Genomic DNA, 23,401 nt, shown 5'->3' on the forward strand with positions numbered 1-23,401 from the left:
GCACAGAATTACATAGCTGCCTAGTTGTTCAAAGGCAGCAAATGAAACCGATCAATGAACTACTAATGCTATCTAGCAAACAGTAACGCTGTTCTACAATTAGAAATTGGATACAATACCTGTAATCCTCTGCTCAAAGAAACCAGAGAACTCATTGCAGAGTCACTGGGAGTATATATCCTAATGCTGAGCAAAGTCAGATCGGTGGTCTAGGAAACTTTAGCACTTACTTTTTTTTTTTTTTTTTTTTGTTTTGGCTTCCTTTAAGTGAGGCACACTATGGACAGGGGTTTACAAGATATAAACAAAAAGAACTAGCTTTGACTGTGGAGCTACAACAATGTGTAAATGGAAAACTTAAGCATAGAGAATGTAGGATGTTCTGCCTGTATGGACATCAAAACCTACATTTTCAGTTTAGCCTGCAGCGAACAATTAATTGCTGTAGATGTACTACTAAGTGTTCTGCACCTACAGCAAAAATACTTAAAATAAAATGTGATACTATTGGCTACATGTTTGTCAGTAATGCAGTTAGAGCCGGTTCACACTGGGGCGACTTCATGTCGCCTCAAGTCGTCCCAAGTCGCGCTGTAGAGAAAAACAATGGAAGTGAATGGGAGCGGTGTTAATACACACGACTCAAGGCGATCTGACTTCAGAAAAAGTTCCTGTACTACTTCAATCCGACTTGTAGGCGATTTGTACCCATTGATTTCAATGGAAGTCGCCTCCAAGTCTGATCACTGTTAACTGAAGCGACTTTCCAGGAAGAGAACATACATTTCTCAGGCAAACCTCTCCTGCCCCCCTCCCTCTCCCAGAGCTGATTGTTGTTTTATTGGCCACTGGAAAGTCTCCTGTCCTGGAGGCGACTTCAAGTTGTGTTGTAAATCGCCCCAGATCGCCCTGTGGTTTATGTTCAAGTCGTGTCGGAGTCGCCTCTGGAAGTCGTGTCGCCCTAGTGTGAACCGACTCTTACAAAATCTTGTCTCATATTAAAAGTATCTTGTACAAACCAATATGATAACAAAACCATGTTGTTTACAAATAGCTAGTATTTTAATATTTAAAAAGAAAATGAAAATGAATCACCTTTCTAGTTTATTTTAAAGATAATATTTTAAAAAACATATGCAAACGTTATGTTAAATATATACCTACAGCAGCTTCGACCCGAGTGTATAAAGTGTTTATTTCGAATGAGGACAGCAAGTAGGGTTGTCGGGCCTGGTGTACTTTAAAGCGACTGCAGTCTCTTTATAGTGGCATAGAGGGTCAGTGTAGCAAACCCCAGTACCCAGCGAAGAACATATTGTCCATCACACCTGCAGCTGTCAGAAAGCAGTGGCCCCCACAGCATTTGTTGAGCAAAGCATTTACTCACTCGCCCCAACCTCCTGGTCAGGTTAAGTAAATGTAATGTCTATTTTGACAGGGTGTTTTTGCTATCATGATTTTATTTATTTTTTTCCCAGTGGCAATAGAGTTACTATAAGCACTGTTTAGACACAACTAAAAGCCAACATATATATTAAGATAATTCAACCCTAAAGCTGAAGTTTCGTTTTTTTTTTTGTAAGCCTCTTTTACACTTGTGTGACTTGTCCTGCAACTTGGGACTACAAAGAAGCATGACAAGTAGTACGCATGATTTTCAATGAGTACCATTCCTATCTGTGTGACTTCAAAGTAGACCCTGCACTACTTTGGTCTGACTTTGATGCGACTTGAGGTCCATAGACCTCAAGATTACACAGGCATTGCTTAAAGTCGCATCAAGATCACACAACTTTACGGTCGCACAAGTATGAAAGGGGCCTTAAAGTGCACCAGGGACATACAATGAACAACATTTGTCCAGTGTGCTAGTGCGTTTGGTTGAAATCCTCAGTCCTCTGCTCCTGGTTACTCCCCACAGCAGTGATCTTCTGGTGCTGCAGGAGTTAATATGAGCAGATGCACCTTTGACAGGCTCTCGTCAAGTGCTGAATACGACTGCCCCTTTTTGCCCCCATACCCTATTCAAAGAAGCTTGGTTCCCACAATAATAATAATAAAAAATAAAAAAACGGCTGCCTCATCCACTCACAGAATGCTTTTCAATGTGGGAACAGACAATGTGGTTTCTTTGAACAGAGCAGAGGCAGAAAAAGTGGGCATAGTTGGCACTTGACTAGTGCAACCACTCAAATTAACCCAGTAGGACCAGAAATTCACTGCTGCAAGTGGAATCTGGAGCAGAGGACCAAGGATTTCAAATGAACAGAGCAGCCACCAGCACACATTTCATTCATGGTAAGTACTATGCCTGGTGCTGTTCAAAAAAAGACACACAATTTCAGATAGAAAGACAGTAGCACAGCTTTGTAATAAGTGTACGTAGACAGGTTAAATGGTCATTGTTAGCATCTTTTTGGAGTCAGATTAAATGCTTTTTTCACCCCTCTTTTTTTGCTGCAAGTTAAAGGTTTTAATTTACTGAGTATACCAGCAGTTTCAAAAAGCACAGGTGTGGACAACCATTCAGCCCACTGGCCCAACTTGTTAAGATGTACTAAAACTCGCATAAGAAACAGTCATACTACTGCAACTAAGGAGACATCCTTTAGACATACTATACACAAATAAAATAAATAAGGATAAAATGCAATTTCTGAACCTGATAAAAGTGCTTTCAGGACCTATATAAAGAGAGAAACTGCAACCCCTGTACGCTTGGCATAGATTCTGAAAATATACCACACTAGTGTAGTAGAGTTTAGCAAAAATTACAACATGCTGCCAGTTACTGGAATGCATTCTGGATATACTGGGGATTAGGAACTGCATCACCTCATAAAATTGTTTAAAATATATTTAGAAAATTGATATTTCAGCAGTTTATAATAAAAAAGGTTGTGATCATGCTACAGTTTCAGTATCACTGGCGCAACCAAAAGATTACAGTACAAAAGTTATTTTTCAGTTGCTTGTTCACAGTCCTATAGGCTGAGGTTCACATTGCCTGTACCGAGTTTGCCACTACTAAGGCTGTGTATCATAGCAATCATGTGTGAATGCTTGTTTAGCTCTTCCGCTTGGCTTTTCACAATTCCCTCTTTTTCCTCCAGACGCGTTTCCAACTGTGTTTTCTGAACTTCCAACGAAGATACCTGTAGTGTAGAAAAATACAAAACCTGTTCAAATTTTTTTTTATTGAATTATAGCCCTCAAGCAGGGATATTTTTAGAAACTGAAAACCTCAAAGCCCCACAAAGTGCCGTCAGTCCCAGGGGAATGGGAGCAACAGAGCTCCATCAGTCCAAAAGGGGAAATATATCAGTATTCCAAAAATAAAAGGGCAAATATGAAAAGGTTATATTTAACCAAGAAAAACATGTTTTTGCTTCACAATTTGCAGTATTTTTTACATTTATAGAGAAACAAAATAAAAACCTAGTGGCGATTAAATACCACCAAAAGAAAACCTTTGTGTGAAAAACAAAAAATGCTATAAAATGTAATTTGTGTACAGTGTTGCATGACCAAGCAATGCCAGTTAAAGTATAGCATAGCAAAAAATTGCCCTGGTCACCATTCTAGCGGTCAAGTGAATAATGTATTTTACAGGTCAAATGGTAAAACTTGTGCGATATCTTAAATATTCGTTTGTGTAAATCTTTGAATTCTTGTATTTACAAAAAGCACAGGCAAAGTCCTTCAATAACTTTTTTTTTAAATCAAAAAGTATCTTGTTAGGAGGTTTTGCATCAGCCAATAAAAGGTGGCGATACAAGGAATGTTGCAGGCCCGAGACCTGGCACATCGGGAAGCAAAGGAGAGCAACTTACCCAACACCTGGCAAAGAGGGCACAACAACAAAAGATCTGGTGACCGTTTGCTTAACAGAGCTCTTGAGATTATCAGGGAAATGTGCTAAATAGGTAGTAGTGCAAGCATATAAGCAGTATATTCTTTACAATCTTTGGGGCTGGTTATGAATGTTGAAAGCCCATAGGTAAATGTTAATTTAACCACTTAAGGACAGAAGGTGTTTTTCAGATTCGGCGTTTACAAGACTAAAACATTTTTTTTGCTAGAAAATTACTTAAAACCCCCAAACATTATATATATTTTTTTCTAACACCCTAGAGAATGAAATGGCGGTCATCGCAATACTTTTTGTCACACCGTATTTGCGCAGCGCTGTTACAAGCGCACTTTTTTTTGGAAAAAAATCACTTTTTTTAATTAAAAAATAAGACAAATTTGGCCCAATTTTTTTATATATTGTGAAAGATATTGTGAAAGGTAAAATGATACCCCACATGTCACGCTTAAAAATTGCTCCCGTTTGTGGCATGGCGTCAAACTTTTACCCTTAAAAATTTTGATAGGCGATGTTTAAAACATTCTATAGGTTGCATTTTTTAAGCTACAGAGGAGGTATAGGGCTAGAATTATTGCTCTCGCTCCAACGATCGCGGTGATACCTCACTTGTGTGGTTTTGAACACCGTTTTCATATGCGGGCGCTACTCGCGTATGCGTTCGCTTCTGCGCGCGAGCTCGTCGGGACAGGGAGCTTTAAACATTTTTTTGTTTGTTTTCTTATTTATTTTTATTTTATAATTTTTTACACGGAAATTAAAAAAAAAAAAAAAAAATCATCACTTTTATTCCTATTACAAGGAATGTAAACATCCCTTGTAATAGAAAAAAGCATGACAGGTCCTCTTAAATATGAGATCTGGGGTCAAAAAGACCTCACATCTCACATTTAGACTAAATGCAAAAAAAAAAAAAAAAAAAGGAAATTGTCATTTTTTCAAATGACAACAAAAAAATGTCTCTTTAAGACACATGGGCGGGACTGACGTTTTGACGTCACTTCCGCCCAGCAATGCTATGGGGACGATCTTGCCCTCACTCGCATCCCCACACAGCAGGCAGCAGGACCTGATCGCCTCCGCCGCTACCGACGGCTCCGGTAAGCGGCGGAGGGCGCGGGAGAGCGGTGAGAGGGGCCTTCTCCCGCCACCGATAACGGCAATCTTGCGGCGAATCCGCCGCGGAGACCGCCATTATCGTTTACAGGACCGCTTACTGAAGAGATGGATATCTCGGTTGTGGCAGCAGCTGCTGTCGTTACCGAGATATCCATCTTTAAAGTACCGACGTATATGTACAGTGGGGCGGTCGTTAAGTGGTTAAGAAGTTGCAATAAAATTCTGTGCATAGATAACGTCACAAAATAGATTTGTTTTTGGGCTTTTCATAAGTACATCTGAGTGGCACATTATAAAAGGAGATACAGCGGCACTACATAATCTATTTCTTAAATTATTCCCCATACAACATTTTAAACACAAACCATTAAGATATGCCTTATCCATACTGTCCATCATTGACCCTTCTCTTGACTGACTGGTATCTAGAGACATACCTCCATATCTTTAATTGTGATACTTTTGGAACAGTATTTATACATAAAACAGTCCAGTCATCACAGCTCAAACTAATCAACTATAATATAACAACAAACTGTCCCCTTCAGACGAAGGGACATAACCAAACTACACACCATCGGGCTGCGGCAAAAGGGTGGGAGGGTGCGTCTTCTCAATCGCCACCGCTGCTCTGCTGAATAACGGACTTATCCAGTCCTATTTATAGGTATTCCAGGATCCAACTGACAGAGGGCTCGTCCATATAGGTAAGTAACCGATCGTTTAATTTTAAATCTATCCCTCATTCTGTCTCATTCCCATATGATGGGCAACCGATCGTTCCCCCTCTCATTCTTTTCATGCAGAAATTGCCTCTGCCTTCTAATTTTCAGGAAAAGTGCTACAATCTTGGATTCCTGTAGAGTCGACGGTATATTTCCCCTACTCCATGCTCCTGCTGGAGTTGGGTAGGAAGGGAAGGTTCCTACCTACATATCTAGTGCTGCTGGAGCTGTCGTCAATATATATTAAGCCGGCCACAGACTGTTTGGATTCGGCTGGTTCCTGCTGAACCATGTATGATCAATCAACTTGAGTACAACCAGCCTGCCAGATTTTACATGCGATTATTGCAAGTAGGGGTGCAACGGATCAAAAAACTCACGGATCGGATCGATCCTCGGATCAGGAGTCACGGATCGGATCATTTTCGGATCAGCAAAAAAAAAAATATATATATATATATATATATATATATATATATATATATATATATATATATATATATATAATAAAATAATATATATTTTTTTTGGACCAATTAAAAAAAGGAACCTTTTTTTTTTTTTGCTGATCCGAAAAAAGAGCACAATAGCAATTCACAGGGGTGGATTAAAGAGGAAGCAGGTGAGGCTGTTTGGGACTTAAAGTACAATCTTGATGTTTTTACAACAAAAAAAAAAAAAAAAAAAAAATTATATATATATATATATATATAATTTTTTTTTTTTTTGCTGTAAAAACATCAAGATTGTACTTTAAGTCCCAAACAGCCTCACCTGCTTCCTCTTTAATCCACCCCTTTTAATTGCTATTGTGCTCTTTTTCCCCCCCCCCTCCTCTCACACCAGTGCTTCACTGCTAACATTCCCATTCAGCTTGCTAGAGCCCAGTGCACAGCGTGACACGCCTCCCCGGGGAGGCGGGGAGGCGTGTCACGCTGGGCTCTGGCAAGCAGACTGGCCGCCGCTCCGGAGCTAGGCCGAAGCCGGGGACTTTCCTAGGCCTAGGCTCCGGAGCGCTCCGCGGATCGCGGGGTGTGCCGATCCGAACGGGGTGGCCCGTTCGGATCACGGATCGGTGACGATCCGTTACACCCCTAATTGCAAGTAGCTATTATAGCCTCTTGCAATAATCATAGTCTTCTCCCAGCATAGACAGCTTCCCCCTCCAGGAGAACACAATGGCTTGACGGATAGGATTCCCCTGTCAACACAGTGGTTGCAGGAAAGAAATGTGATTAGTCTACGGGCGACCCAACACCTTGTGCATTTCTGATATTATGGCTTCCCCCATGGTGGCTCTCCCATTTGTGATCCCTGGGCCCATTTCTGAACCCAAAAAAAGGGATTTTGGATAGTCTACTGCCTGTGCGTGTAGCCACGGAAAATCGGTCTCCACCACACATGTGGGTGGGTCCATAAAAATAATGGAATTATGGCAATGGAGACCCTGGTAGCTAAAAGATAGTAATGACCCTGAAAAGACCTGTACTCTATAGACATGCTGGTGAGCCCATATATAGTTAGATTTTTTTCTGTGCCCTATCCTACAATACGATATCCATCTTTTTTCATTTTCCATATTTTAGGTCAACTGAACTCTTTCTCAGAACCTTCTCCATACACAGTACTTGTTTCTTTCTAAAGCAAATATGAACTGTGGAAGACACGATTTTCCAATATGTCCACATTCTCTTGCTTTCCCTGTGCCCCTTCTCTCCCATTATCCATACTCTAATCATCAGCTTTTTCTGTCCTTTCCCAGTTTTCCCCCTTACGTTTTGCCTTTACTTGACTTAGTCACTGTATAATGTAAAAATGTCAATAATGCAATATTTATACAATGCACCTATATAGAACAGAAGCCTCTCTAATATTAATAAAAAAATATACACATACCCTTATGCTCAGCTCCTTCTTTGCTTGTTCCGTTTTGCTCAGCTCTTTACGAAGTATGTCAATAGTTTCTTCCATATCTTCTTTCTCCTTTTGCTTTAATTTAACCTTGTCCTCTAGACCTTTTACCTTTTGTTGAAAATCTGTCAAATTTTATATGAAAGATACATAAGCTGGGAAGTAGATGACCAAAGTTTGGTTTATATGTAATAAAACAAAAATACAGGTTGAAAAAGCTTTTCTATTCTAAAACAAACTGAACACATATCCACAAGGACGACGCCACCTACTTAAAATTTTACTTTCTCGGTCTTGCAGTTGCTTAGCCAAATCTTTTCTTTGGTTTTCGGTGTCTTCTAGCTGGGCCATTGTCCTGTGTGTGATCGTTATCGTTAGTACTTTCAGAAAAGGTTTACAACTGCTTTACAATTTTTATATATAAATATGTTTTGTTTACCAAAGTATATATACTTGATATTTTGACCATTTGGTTTAGAGCACAAGCAAATGTGACAATTATTCAGCACATGCCTTGAATACAAGACCTAATTCACACGATACATGCAGAAAAAAGAAAAAAAAAACTGAAACAGATGCGCAGATTTCACTTGCAGAGACACGAGTTTACATGAGTTTTCATGTGTGTTTCAGTGAGTTTTAAACATGTTGCAGATTCCTGCTCAGAAAAATTCGACATGCAATACCAGTGTTGTGGTGTGACCAGGTCACAAACAACCATTTTTTTTGCACCCTCTCAGAACATGTGCAGAAAAGCTGATGTCTTTGCACATGGTGTGCCTAATAGTTTTTGGAAACTGATAAATCAAGGGGCTTAGTTCTGCAGCAAGTAGTGTATGGATAATTTTTAGAGAATATGAATATTGTTAAGTGTGATTTTAATTCGAAAAAATATATTCACTCTTGCTGGCAGCAACTGAATATCTACTGCAAAATCACAGATTAAATAGCATTAGATACAACATTTTGTCTTCCCCTGTGCAATATGGTGCAGATGTATATAATGATATAATCCAATTGCCCTTAAAACAAATCCATGGACAGTTGCAGACCTGCTGGCTGTGTTAACCTGAAAGTTAAGTGGTATGGACAAGGGAGGATGAGCAGGAAGACACAGCCCTGATCTCAGACAAAACATCAGCTATCAGAACAGGATTTCCCTAAAAGGCAACACTATTAGAAATGACCCATACACATGAAAAGGTCATCAGTAGCAAAAGTAATCTCATATTTAGAAGTAGCTTTACTTTCTTATGAAGTGCTCTAAAAATGTGCTCCAAAAAATAAAAATAAAATAAAAATACTTACTTTTCATTTTGACTCTTGAGAGAATCATTTAGTTTCTTCATTGTTTCAGCTTGCTTAGTTAGGGTGTTGTATGATACCTGCAAGTCTTTTAACTGCTTTTCACAGAGTTCATACCTATTAAGAAAACAAGCGATTACAATTCACATTTTATGTACCTCTGATTGAATTTAGAGAGTCACATAAAGCAAAAGCCACAAAACACTAGACATTTTCCATTTCTATCTAATTCTAGCAGCATGGTGAAACAGCAGCTAGAACAGCTACCAGTATACTACCTGGAGTTTGCATACTCCTTCCATGGGACAAGACCACACTGCTAAGTTTACCATCTTCTTAAAACAGGTCTACATGTGGTAGACACTACTATGGGTCAAAAAAGTAATCATTCATAGTGGCATGTAGACATTCTTGTCTCTGTCTATCAGTCTAGAGAATTTTGCATTTCAAAATTATTCCAGCCTCTTTTTCTGTGATCTGCTGTTCTAAATCAGTACTGTAATCTTGGGATCAAATATGCTGTGAGAAATGGGCCACTACAGGAACATCTGTTTTGTTGTCAATTTTGAATCTATAAAGGTTTATTTGTTGGCGGAGAGTTTGCTACATCTCAAACTATAGCGCATTTTTATTTATTTAGGATTATTTTTATTCATCTGTAGGGCATTTTGAACACAAGATCAGATACACTATATCAGAAGATCTGCAAAAAAAGTGCCCTGTATTCTGTATGGTCGTGGGCCTTGTACTGTACATCTATTCTGCATTGAGTGAGATGTTCCATTTAGTATAAGGCTGTTTGGTAAACATCTCAATACTCTTATTTAAAAAAACAAACAAACATGTTATACTTACTCGCTCTGTGCAACAGTTTTGAACAGATCAACCCTAATCCTCCTCTTCTCTGGAGCCCTGCCAGCTTTCCGCCCCCCTTCCAAGTGCCCATAGCACACCACTTGCTATGGGGGATACTCATGCAGTCTTGCTCCCAAGCTGCACTGTATGTGTCCGTTTAAACAGAGCGTGGCTCGGCCTGCCCCCTGCTCTTTCATCACAGGCTATGATTAATAGCAGCAAAAGTAAATCGTTCCCAATGCTGTCTCCATGGCCAGTAAGGTGAAAAAGAGCCACTGTGTTCGGGCACAGCACTGGATGGAGATCAGGCTCAGATAAGGGGGCTGGAGTGTTGCACACAGGTTTTTTTTTTTTTTTACCTTAGAGAATGCATTAGGGTAAAAAAACCTTCTGCCCTCAGAACCACTTTAAGAGGAGCAAAAAATAAATACATTTCATCTTCAATGATTTTAAAATTAAATTGCTTACTTCATGATATGGTCAGCATAGGAGACTTTCAGCGTTTCATGCTCTTCGGCCACTGCTTGCAGCTTCTTGCTGTGCTGGAACAACTGCTCAATGTCACTATTGGCTCGTTCTGACTCCAGCTGCTGAGACTTTAAAAGCAAACTCCGCTCCTCATTCTTCCGCTCTGCCTCTTTTAGCATAGTAGCGAGCTTTCTTGCCTGCCATATTGAAATAAAAAAACCTTTGGTTACTTTTTTCTTTTTCATAAAACAGGGTTAACAAAGCTCAACCCAAAAGGGGAAGCTCTGTGCATGTGCTTCCCCCCGCTGCCACATTTGGCACCTTTTGGAGGGGAGGTACCGGCTCCCACTTCTGGGTAACATATCCGTAATCGTTGCGCAGCAATCTACAAAACTCCCGGCCCCTCCTCCCCCGCTGCCTTCTGGGAGAGACAGGTCCCAGAAGACAGTGATAATTCAGAAAGCACAGCGTGACTCGCAGTAGTAGTGTGCGCAGAAGGAAACAGGCTGTTAAGCTGCAAGGTTTCCCTTGGTGAAGATGTTGACCCCTGCACCCGGAGCCGATGGACGGATCAGCTTGGGATGCCGACATTGTGGGCTCCCTGGACAGGTAAATGTCCTTATATTAAAAGTCAGCAGCTACAGTATTTGTAGCTGCGGACTTCATTCCCCCCCCCCCCCGGCTAGAAATCCTCTAACTGCTTGCCGACCGTCATATTACGGCAGCAAGTCGGTCTCCTGCGCGAGAGCCCGTAGCTCTACGTCGGCTCTCGCGTAGGCCACTAGGGGCGCGCGCCCCCCGCTTGCCCCTGACTTCCGTGCGCGTGCCCGACGGGCGCGATCGTACCTGGCACCCGCGATTGCTCGTTACAGAGTGGGGACCGGGTCCCGGTCCTGTCAGGGAGGGAAATGCTGATCTTCTATTCATACAATGTATGAACAGAAGATCAGTCATTTCCCCTATTGAGGCCACCCCCCCTACAGTTAGAACACACCCAGGGAACATACTTAACCCCTTCCCCGCCCCCTAGTGTTAACCCCTTTACTGCCAGTGGCGTTTTTATAGCACTGATCGCTATAAAAATGCCAACGGTCCCAAAAATGTGTCAAAAGTGTCCGCCATGATGTCGCAGTACCGAAAAAAAAAAATGCTGATCGCCGCCATTACTACCAAAACATTTTTTTAATAAAAATGCCATAAACATACCCCTTATTTTGTAAACGCTATAACATCTGTGCAAATCAATAAACGCTTATTGCGATTTTTTTTTACGAAAAATAGGTAGAAGAATACGTATCGGCCTAAACTGAGGAAAAAAACATTTTTTTTATATATTTTTGGGGGGATATTTATTATAGCAAAAAATATTTTTTTTTTTCAAAATTGTCGCTCTATTTTTGTTTATAGCGCAAAAACTAAAAACCGCAGAGGTGATCAAATACCACCAATAGAAAGCTCTATTTGTGGGGAAAAAAAGGACGCCAATTTTGTTTGGGAGCCACGTGGCACAACCGCGCAATTGTCAGTTAAAGCAAAACAATGGCGAACCCAAAAAGTGGCCTGGTCTTTGACCACCAAAATGGTCCGGGCTGAAGCGGTTAAGGTTACTTTGAAGCCAGCGAAAATTACCACAGCTGTTCATGGTAAATAAAATTAACACAATTTAGCCATTTAAGGACCGCCTAACGCCGATATACATCGGCAGAATGGCACGGCTGGGAACAATCACTTACGTCCTCTTTGAAGTGCCCAGCCTAGTGGTTAACTCCCAAACTGCAATTGTAATTTTCACAGTAAACAATGCATTTTTATAGCACTTTTTCCTGTGAAAATGACAATGGTCCCAAAAATGTGTCAAAATTGTCCGATGTGTCCGCCATAATGTCACAGTCACGAATGCAATTAAACTATCCCCTATTTTGTAAACGTTATAAATTTTGCGCAAACCAATCGATAACTGCTTATTGCGATTTTTTTTTACCAAAAATAGGTAGAAGAATACGTATCGGCCTAAACTGAGAAAAAAATATTTATATATTTTTAGGGGATATTTATTATAGCAAAAAGTAAAAAATATTGCATTATTTTTGTTTATAGCGCAAAAACAAATAACCGCAGAGGTGATCAAATACCACCAAAAGAAAGCTCTATTTGTGGGAAAAAAAGGACGCCAATGTTTTTTGGGAGCCACGTCGCACGACCGCGCAATTGTCAGTTAAAGCGACGCAGTGCCGAATCGCAAAAAGGGGCCTAGTCCTTTACTTGCATATTGGTCCGGGCCTTAAGTGGTTAAAAACTGTGTAAAGGATGCTTAAAATGGCCCACCTAAGAAAGCACCACTCAGCGCTTGGGATCTAAGCAATTCAGGTCTCTATGCAGTAAAAGTGTCACCCATATAAGAAAATACAATATTATTCGCATAATCAGGTTCTAAAAACAGCTTCTAGAAAAAAGACAATACTAAAAACACTCCAATCTAAGAGAGTCCTTTATAATATTGTAGCAGCGCTCGTCAGATGAAAAATATTTGACAAGCTTCCATATACTGTTCATATATGAAATAATGGTGCGAAGGACAGTTAAGACTTGTGCCGTTATCAATCTTGGAAATCACCAAACCGCCATCCACCAGATGCTTCACCACGTGTGGAAATCGTCCCCTTTGGAGATGCACTCATCACATATGCGGATAAAATATGCCTTGTATCATACCCTTGTTCTCCACCGCTCCACTAGAACTTCTACCAAACTTTAGTCACACTATGCAAGGCTCCATTATGTTCTTGTGAAAAAAAACGAGCTGTCCACATGGTGCGATACTGTATACAAGTTTAATATAGCCCATAAACCCTGTTACAAGTTAGATGTACTAAAAACAAGTTAATCAGAAGCAATGATGAAGTGCTTGTGCAAGCGTAATCACCCGGTCACCGGCAATAGTAGGGAGATAAGTCTGTGTACATCAGCCGTTTGTGCTACTTCCTGGATGCTCGGCAGCCCGTGACATGCATGCGTTACTTCCGGTTAGTCACGGAGATCACGACCCAGACGCGTTTCGTCACTTCCTGACTTCATCTGAGGGTGTGATCTCAACGTAAACAACCGGCATTTATGTAAGGCAATGTCTCCATGAACTGTTAACCAATAGTATGACATCTATTATGCCCGCCCGTCGCGCACTGAATGCACTAGCAGGCAGACGAACACAAAGTGACAAAGTTCAGTGACTAATAGTCACATTAAAAAACAGTTATATGCTGATATAAAAACCATATTAAAAACCATTTCTGAACATTAATAAAAATGATTTCATAAAAATAGACAGAAGTTAAAATCAACGATAAAATACAGCAAGATATTAGCAAAGTGTGCCAATATAACCACAGATGTGGATCTTGGATCATAAAATTAGGACAATGCCCAACCCATTGTCAATAGCATAGACTCGGTTTCCTCTAGACGAATTTTTGCAAAAAAGCATTGTCAAGACTCAATCCTCTTTGAGAGATCCAAAAAACATCTTAAATGGTCTATGGAACGCGGATTTGGTAGAAAAATAAAATGTCCTTTTGGTAACAGCAGATGTGGCATCTCTGTACTCTATAATACAACATGATGATGCTCTTCTGGCATTAAATTTGGCTCTTGGCCAAAGAGATGACCTTGCTCATAAACAATATTTCTCAGACACGCACTTGACTTTTGTTTATCCCATAACTATTTCTGGTACGGAAACAATTATTTGCAACAAAGAGGAGTTACTATGGGTGCGAAATTCGCACCCAGTATTGCGAATTTATTCATGGCAAAATGGGAAGACAAAGTCGTTTTTAAAGATAAGCGAGTGGAGTTGATTTTTTATAAACGTTTTATAGATGACCTTTGATCTTTGCAGGGTCAACTGAGTCTCTACGCCTCTTTTTACAGGAATTAAACACTAACAACAACAACATAGTTGACCGCTCAATGGCACAGTAAAGAAATCAACTTCCTGGATGTAAATGTCCATTGTCGGAATGATAAATTAGATACACAAGTCTATTTCAAACCAACAGATAGCTGTTCCTATCTTCCTACTTCCAGTGGCCACTATGCCCTCTGGCTTCAAAATATCCCGAAAGGGCAAATCATGGATGCCAAAGAGAAATTGCTCTATAGCTGAAAACTTTATTTTGCAGTCTAAAACCTTAACTGATAGGTTCGAAGCCAGGGGTTACAAACCACACATTTTTGGAAAAGTTGGATCCCTTTCAAGAGATATATGTTTACAAGAGAAGAAGCCACTGATCCCCCCCCTAAATCTAACAAGGAATGGATTCAGGATTCCATGCCCAGTACAAAGAAGAAGAGTTGATCTTCAGACAACATTGGCATATCCTACTTATGGATAAGAAACTAAATACTGCACTCCCATCTGTACCACAGTTTATATACAGAAAAGCACCCAGTTTTGGAGATTGTGTGATAAAAAAGGTCTTAGATCCTCCAACATGACCTTTATCATTTTGGGACAGGAAGGGTTTATTCGCCTGTAGGAGGTGCAAGGCATGTAGGGAGGTATCGAGACCCATTAGAGGTCTGGACAATTTCATATCCACTGCCAATAATAGAAGCTTCGACATTAAACAACTCATTACTTGCAACAGTACATACGTCGTTTACGCTTTGAAATGCCCATGCGGCCTCATCTATATAGGACTTGCCAAACGGATGTTGACGGTGATGATAGCCAAACATATACATAACATAAAGATAGGGTTCAAGGACCACAATGTGTCATTACACTTTAAATTGAAAATAGACAGGATGCATCAAGTTTAGAATTCTCGGGAGTCGAACCCCCTCGAACCACATTGGAGGGGGACTATTCTAGTTTGAGATTAGTCAAAACGTGAGACTTAGTGGATTTTTTTAACAGATGTTCTCTTCCCTAAATGATTGAACATAGAACTAGATATCAACTGTTTTATTAGCGACACATAGCACGATTCATTTCAACATAGACTCAGTTGTTTTCCACAGTTTAGTCATGTGGATGGCTTTACATCTGATGTCTATGTAAAGGTCCAATAGGCCGATATCATCATAGTACCTGATCCTGCTTTTATTTTTATGTTTTTTAAATGGGTTGTAAATGTAAAAAATGATTTTCCTAAATAGCTTTGTTTACCTTAGTGCAGTCCTCCTTCACTTACCTCATCCTTCGATTTTCCTTTTAAATGTCCTTATTTCTTCTGAGAAATCCTCACTTCCTGTTCTTCTGTCTTTAACTACACACAGTAATGCAAGGCTTTCTCCCTGGTGTGGAGAAAGCCTCTTGAGGGGGCGAGCAGACAAGTCAGGACACTCTACTTTGCAGATAGAGAAAGGAGCTGTGTGTTAGTGGGCGTCCTGACACTCCTGCTCCCCCCCCTTTAAGAGGCTTTCTCCTCACCAGGGAGAAAGCCTCGCATTACGGTGGTGAGTTACAGACAGAATAACAGGAAGTGAGGATTTCTCAGAAGAAATAAGGACATTTAAAAGCAAAATCGAAGGATGAGGTAAGTGAAGGAGGACTGCACTAAGGTAAAGGAAGCCATTTTGGATTTTTTTTTTTTACCTTTACAATCCCTTTAATGACATTTAAACCACTCCCTAAGAGGTTTGTTATTTGGGTAGAATCATTTTGAATTTATTCATCTTTCCATATTAATTTCCGTGGCCTCGATATTGTATAATATTGCATGAAAGATTATGTTGCCAGTCCCGATATTATATATGCATTGCCCTAATTTTATTATCCAAGTTTTACATCTGTGGGTATATTAGCACACTTTGCTAATTTCTTGCTGGTATCTTGCTGTATTTAATCATTGATTTTAACTTCTCAGTCTATTTTTTATGAAATAATTTTAATTAATGTTCAGAAATTGTTTTTAATGATGGTTTTAGATCAGCATATTACTGTTTTTTAATGTTACTATTAGTCCCTGAACTTGTCCCTGCAGCAGCTTTGGGCTGTGTTCGTCTGCCTGCTAGTGCATTCAATGCGTGGCACACGAGCGGGCATAGTAGATGTAATGCCATTGTTTAACAGTTCGTGGGGCGGAGACATTGTCTTGCATAAATGCCGGTTGTTTAGATCACGCCCTCAGACAAAGTCAGGAAGTGATCTCTGTGACTAACCGGAAGTGACGTCTCTCCCTACTATTAACGGTGACCACGCTTGCACAAGCACTTCGTCATTGCTTCTGATTAACTTGTTTTTAGTATGTATAACTTGTAAAGGGGTTTATGGGCTATATTAAACTTATATACAGTATCTCACTATGTGGACAATTCGTTTTTTTTTCACATGAATATACTGGAGACTTGCATAGCGTGACAACATTTTGGTGAAAGTTCTAGTGGAGAACCAGTGTTTTATACAAGGCGTATTATATCTGCATATGTGATGAGTGCATCCCCAAAGGGGACGATTTCCACACATGCTGACGCATCTGGAGGATGGTGGTTTGGTGATTTCCATTTAAAGATTAATCCCAGCACAAGTCTTAACTGTCCTTCTTCGCACCATTATCTCATGTATTAACAGTATATGGAAGCTTGTCAAATTGTCTTTTACGATTTAAAAAACTATTTCAACTACCTTAAGGATAATAACTTCAGTCCCAGGGAGGTACGACATGTTATTTTATTATATATATATATTATATATATATATATATATATATATATATATATATATATATATATATATATATATATATATATATATATATATATATATATATATATATATATATATATATATATATATATATATATATATATATATGGAAACGCATATCAACAAGTGCGTTAGGATGAGTGTCAATTCATCACAGTGCAAAATGCTTTGCAATGTTAAACTGTAATGCATTCCCATTATTTTCTAATGAAAAGCACATCAGGAAGAAAAGGGCAGCTGTGTAAATAGGCTTTTGTAATTTACCCTTATAAAAGATGTATTTTGTTAGTCAGGAGTATTTTTTTTTATGTGGATACATTTGTTTGAATTTGCTAGGATTTTTTTTTTTTTTTTAAGTCCTCCTTACTGATTTTTATCAAACACAACTTTAGATATCAATTTGCCCAGACCCATCTACCTAAAATATAACTGACAAGCCTGGATGAAGAAATGAAAAACATAAACATAATTTACAGTCTGAATGATATTGTGTATGTTTATGAGCATGTCATTTAGCACATGCAAATATTTGTTGGTATCTGGGGACTAATGGATAGAAAGGAGTTTATTTTACCAGTTTGAAAATTGACCCATTTAATTTTTCTTAATAAAAGGTCTAAGACAGGTCAGGGAGACTCAGTCCATTTCCCTCTCAATTCACCTAGGAACAACAAATCCCTTATAGCAAAGCTATTTAGCACAGGTACTACGGTGATTGTTGCAAATGTCATATCAGTCTCTTAAAGCACAATGCAACAATATTCTGTTTGTATTGTACTGTGATACAGGGAGCTTTTTATCAAGACCTCTCTAGCAGTAATTCAAGCACAGGAGCTGCTTATTTTATAACTGACAGCTGGCAGTTTCTGCTTTAACCTTCATCAAGGTCTGGCATCATTTTATGACAATACTGGGAAAACCGGTGTGCTCCTGCTAGTAGACTATGACGGAACATCCGTTTTATGAAGTTAAAATATTCATACGATATGATCGGTCTTGTAGAATGCCATCATGCCTGAATGCTGCTGCAAGTTATATCTATATAAATAAATATAATATGCAGCATGTTCTGACACAACTAGCTCAAAGGGAGTACTGCTACATATAATGCTTTAGTATAATAATTCCTGGGAAAGATGAAGGGCAAATTCAAACTGGGAACTCTTATCAACTTAGGTCATAAACTCAGCTGCCAAGTCCATCTGAGCTGACAGACAACTCTGTACAGTTTTCCTCTCACCTCTGCTTCAGCTTGTGCTCTTTGACACTGGTACTGTGCAATCAGTCTGTCTGCTTGTGCAAGGGCTAGTGCTTTGGCTTCCAGCAAGTCTTGCAACCTGCTTTCCTTAGACTGCACAAAGAAAACACCATTATATTAATTGCTGTATATTTCTAAAAAAAAAAAAAAAACAAGAATGTCAAGTGCAATACTTACTGCTAATGCAGAAATTTTTTGTTCATAAACATCCATGATATCAGAAATCCTCAAATCATTCCCGTGCTCCTTCATCTAGTAAAAAATGTAAAAGGAAGTTAGTAACATGCATCAGTAATAAGAGATGAACTCAACATTGAAGCAAAATTCACACAATTCTGGATTCAGGTAGTTTTGGGTCTTGCCTAAAAACAGACATAAATGGAATGGACGGCATCCATTTACATTTGTTCAGATTCATCGAAACTGAAAACGGCACAACCTTGTTCTGTTTAAAAAAATGGCCTTAACAGACACAAAGGTTAATTGATTATTTGTTTACATCCAGCTGCTCATAGGCCTACATTGTAATTCAGTCTGGATCCAGCTGAAAAACTGACAGACTGAACATCTGTGAGAAAGGGCCATGACTGAAAACTCCAGAATGCCATCTAAACTGGCAGGTAGGCAAGGGGGGGTTTCAGAAAGGGAAGATGCCCTGGGCGGCACTATTTACTGGAGGAAGGGGGGGCATTGGAAAAATGTGCAGTGTGCTAGCCGCGCTACATAAATAGCCTGAAATATGTGCTTAGGCACAAGCCCAAGACCAGCCCCGCCCCCTTCACTTCCCTGTCAGGTGGAGTAATCTCCACCCCACAGGAGCTTCCTTGTATCAGTCGGCGTGACACCATCATCGAGAGGCCAGCCAGGACATGGGATTGGAAAGCAGCACAGAGTGCTGCCAGTACCGCCCACCGGAGCTGCAACCTGCAAGTTGCCATCTGCAGATGACACGATTAACTTTGAAAAAGGGGAGGGGGAGTGTCAGAGGGGAGTTTAACCACTTAAGCCCCGGACCTTTAGGCAGCTAAATGCCCAGGCCAGGTTTTGTGATTCGGCACTGCGTCGCTTTAACAGACAATTGCGCGGTTGTGCGACTTGGCTCCCAAACAAAATTGGCGTCCTTTTTTTCCCACAAATAGAGCTTTCTTTTGGTGGCATTTGATCACCTCTGCGGTTTTATATTTTTTGCGCTAAAAACAAAAATAGAGCGACAATTTTGAAAAAAATTCAATATTTTTTACTTTTTGCTATAATAAATATCCCCCAAAAACATATAAAACATTTTTTTGTTCCTCAGTTTAGGCCGATACGTATTCTACCTATTTTTGGTAAAAAAAAAAAAAAAATTACAATAAGCGTTTATCGGTTTACGCAAAATTTATAGCGTTTACAAAATAGGGGATAGTTTTATTTGAGGATGGATTTTCGCGCCAAAAAAGTGTGGAACATATAAACTCAACTTCTTGCATTAAATAAAAAATATATAATATAAAGCTGCTCCCCTAAAAATATAAGAGGACAATACCTCATTAAATTTTAGTGAATGAGTGATAGGTAGGGGGCGCTAGTATAACAAATTTGTGTCTTGGCTAAATGACAAAAATAGTGTTAAACAATGATTCTAATCGATAGGTGATAGCAATTACAAAATTCATGTGATATCAATTAAAAAATATAGTTTTATTGCATTTATTTATTTATTTTTTTACTACTAATGGCGGCGATCAGCGATTTTTTTTCGTGACTGCGACATTATGGCGGACACTCCGGACAATTTTGACACATTTTTGGGACCATTGTCATTTTCACAGCAAAAAATACATTTAAATTGCATGGTTTATTGTGAAAATGACAGTTGCAGTTTGGGAGTTAACCACAGGGGGCGCTGAAGGATTTATGTTTCACCTAGTGTGTGTTTACGGCTCCATTCACACCTTGGCGACAAAACGCCCGACGCTCGTGCCGCTGGAGGGGAGAATTGCCATTGATGTCTATGAGATGGTTCACATCTCATAAACGCCGTACGCCTGCCGCCTGAAAACAAGTCCCGGACCCTTTTTTCCAGGCGTCATTGGCGTTCGGCCATAGACATCAATGGCAATTCTTTGTGAAAAAAAAAGTAACCTAATCGCGGCAAAATACGCCGCGTACGCGGCGTTACAATGTGAATGGGGGCTACAACTGTAGGGGGGTGTGGCTGTAGGTCTGACGTCATCGATAGAGTCTCCCTATAAAAGGGATGACACAATCGATGCAGCCGCAACAGTGAAGCACGGGGAAGCCGTGTTTACATACAGCTCTCCCCGTTCTTCAGCTCCGGGGAGCGATCGCGAGGGGGCGGCTAGAAACAAATAGCCGCGCCCTCATCCCTGGTCGCTCCCCGACGATTTCCGACTGCCGCATGTACGGGGGGGGGGGGTCCGATCAGACCCCCGACCCACGGAAAGGCAGGGACGTACATGTACGCTCATCTGCTGTACGTGCCATTCTGTGGACGTACATATACATGCGGCGGTCGTTAAGCGGTTAATTAGCAATGTTATTTGCGATATGCAGCAGGAAAGGGGGTTAATGCATTAGTGACCAGTGGCAATTAACCCCTTAGTGGCGTCAGTGGGTTAATTAACACTGGAACTGGTGCCACTAATGCAGCACAAAGGAGGTTAATTAACTGCCACTGGTCACCAATACATCAGTTACAGTACATTAACCCCCTTTCCTGCTGCATATTACAAATAATATTGCTAATTAACCACTTGCAAACCCACCACAGATGGTATCTACAGGCACGTACCCACACATCGCTGCCTGATTGGGGCGCATGCTGCTCCCGCCTACTCCCCAGTGATTGTACACAGCGAGAGTCTGTCAGCATATCCCACCCAATGATTCATGGCTGGGACCTTCTGATGGGCTGTATCCAATCACAGTCCAGAGCTCTGTGTTGACAATCAGCACAGGGCTCTGGACAGGTGGAACAATTTTTATTTTACCTTTTCCATGCAAAGCATAGAAAATAAACAAATCAATCAGTAGTAAAAAGCAGCACACATTACACATTGTTAGACACACAGTTAAAGGGGTTGTAAAGACAAAAATATTTTCCTCTTAAATTAAAGTCTGACAGTGGCTGATAAAGTAAAAAGTAATGTTTTGCATTATAACTAGTTTGATACCTGTTGAAATCGAGCTGTTTTATTCACCTCCAGCACTCCTGAATCATTATTCTCACTGACTTCCTGGTTTGCGGTGCGCATTCATTCTTGCTACATCACGGCCTAATGGGAACTACAGTTCCCATTAGGCTTAGCCTCCATGCCTGTGAGGGATAAGAGAGCATCTTCACACAGGGCTGTAGTCATAGGGAGGGGGTGCGCACATTCTGCTTTCCACCATGCAAAACGGCTCAGATGCTGGTGGAAAGCAAGAAGAGGAGTGACAGGAAATGGCATTTTCAAACTTGGATTACTGTACTTTGGAGGTCAAAAGGAAAAACGAGGTAAGTGATATTTAAATGCTCTAGCTTACAACAATCAATTGATCTAATAAAAAAGGAACCTTTAGTGTTCCTTTAAGCCCTTGATTGCCCCTAGATGTTAACCCCTTTCCCAGTCAGTGTCACCAGACTTTGAAGCCACCCCGCACAGCGTCACTTCAGCGCAGCTTGCAAACAACTTATTTAATAGAAGTCAATACCAAGCAGTGCAAGAACCGTTTTCTAAAATCGGAGTTTCTCCGATTAGAACGGTTCCATTGAACTAAATGGTGCACGAAAGGGGGAGTTTTACATTTTCGCCCTGGGAAACAGATGACATTGCCATTACTCATTCATCGGTGTGTAAATCCAATGTAAAATAGTTAATACATATTAAAAGCCATATTGTTTGTAAGGCATACATATTTATAATTTACCTCCATTCCCGTTTGCAGCTTCTGTATGAGATCCTGGATATTGGCGGAAGATATGTCAACACTGTTCAAATTTGACATCTGTGAGGATCTACAGTTGTTTGTAACGGCTTGCATTCCAAATTTCTTTGCTGGATGCTCATTTTCTTGCTGTATGTAGGCATTGTTAGCTGCAATGCTTTCCCCAAGTCTAAAATTAGCAGACCATATTATTACCGTTGATATTGTTAATCGCACAGACTGTACAACCACAAGAAACCACAATATAGCACATATTGTAAGTTGTATTCTCAAACATATAGAATTCCTATGTATACTAAAGGCATGACACAGTGCACCAGGGGCTAGTTTTTTGAATTTCTGAAGTGACAGCTATCCATCACCTTTCTAAGTGCTTGGGTAAGTATATGTGCGGACTTATCTTGATGAAGCTCATGACCAACATCCCTTAGTAATGCAAACCAAAAATGTATATATTTTTTTTTAACACAGACTTCATATATTCACTGTGTTCTGATATCAAATGGATATACAAAGCCAATATTTATGTTACAAAGAAACTGTATATTTAAAGAACAGCTACTAAACTATGCAGTTCAGAAATGTGAATGAAAAATTCTCAATAGTTTATTCTGGATGTGCTGCTCACTCCATCTGTTGATGATGTTCAGGAGACTAATGTGTGGGCAAGTGGGGCAGTAGTGTGGTTGTGTCACATCTGCCATGTTTCCCCAGTAACTCGCTGGAAGCCAAGTACTGAGTCACATGAAAGGCTTGCTCCCTTTCTGCTAGAGGCCGTGCCACGATATCGACAGGCTGCTTGTTAAATGTCTATTACTCTAGGTAACCACTTGTATCTTCACATTACTCCATTCCACACCGATATCTTCATACCCCAATGTGTTAAGACCCACTAATCAACTGTGTGTGCGCACCAGTACACTTCTTTAGTAACTTCAGACCAGGCATGGACAATGTTTAAATACTTTAACAAAATTGCAAAGGTGCAAATTTGACATTTCACAGTCCAAGAGGCAATACAGAATACTTTCCAAACTATAGTTACAGGCTTGTGTGCTGCCCTGGCATATCTAAATTTATGAAGTCCAGCAAGTACAAGTACTTCAGAGACATTTCTCTAGCATTGGTATCTTCAGGGTGAAGCCCAAGTTAAAAGTCACTGTTACAAGCCACGACAAGCGAAATTCTACTCCCGAGAGTCTCTTCTTCTGTCTCCATCCCTTATGGGTCTCACAACCCACAGCTTCACT

General features: G+C 40.1%; 1 protein-coding gene across 1 annotated transcript in view; it reads right to left on the reverse strand.

Annotated features, from left to right (window-relative positions):
* Positions 1–1,440: 1,440 nt before the first annotated feature.
* The window catches only part of CIP2A (cellular inhibitor of PP2A), a 70,731-nt gene continuing 48,770 nt past the window's right edge, over positions 1,441–23,401 (reverse strand). The window contains exons 14-21 of the mRNA XM_040336647.1: positions 22,134–22,320; positions 18,399–18,473; positions 18,204–18,314; positions 10,255–10,451; positions 8,935–9,048; positions 7,899–7,981; positions 7,612–7,751; positions 1,441–3,155 (exon numbers count right to left, since the gene is read on the reverse strand). Of these exons, the coding sequence (XP_040192581.1) occupies positions 2,985–3,155; positions 7,612–7,751; positions 7,899–7,981; positions 8,935–9,048; positions 10,255–10,451; positions 18,204–18,314; positions 18,399–18,473; positions 22,134–22,320 (1,078 nt within the window). The 3' untranslated portion in view covers positions 1,441–2,984. The remainder of the gene's footprint in view (positions 3,156–7,611; positions 7,752–7,898; positions 7,982–8,934; positions 9,049–10,254; positions 10,452–18,203; positions 18,315–18,398; positions 18,474–22,133; positions 22,321–23,401) is intronic.

The sequence above is a fragment of the Rana temporaria genome, chromosome 2, assembly GCF_905171775.1.
Source record: "Rana temporaria chromosome 2, aRanTem1.1, whole genome shotgun sequence".
NCBI classification, from domain to species: domain Eukaryota; kingdom Metazoa; phylum Chordata; class Amphibia; order Anura; family Ranidae; genus Rana; species Rana temporaria.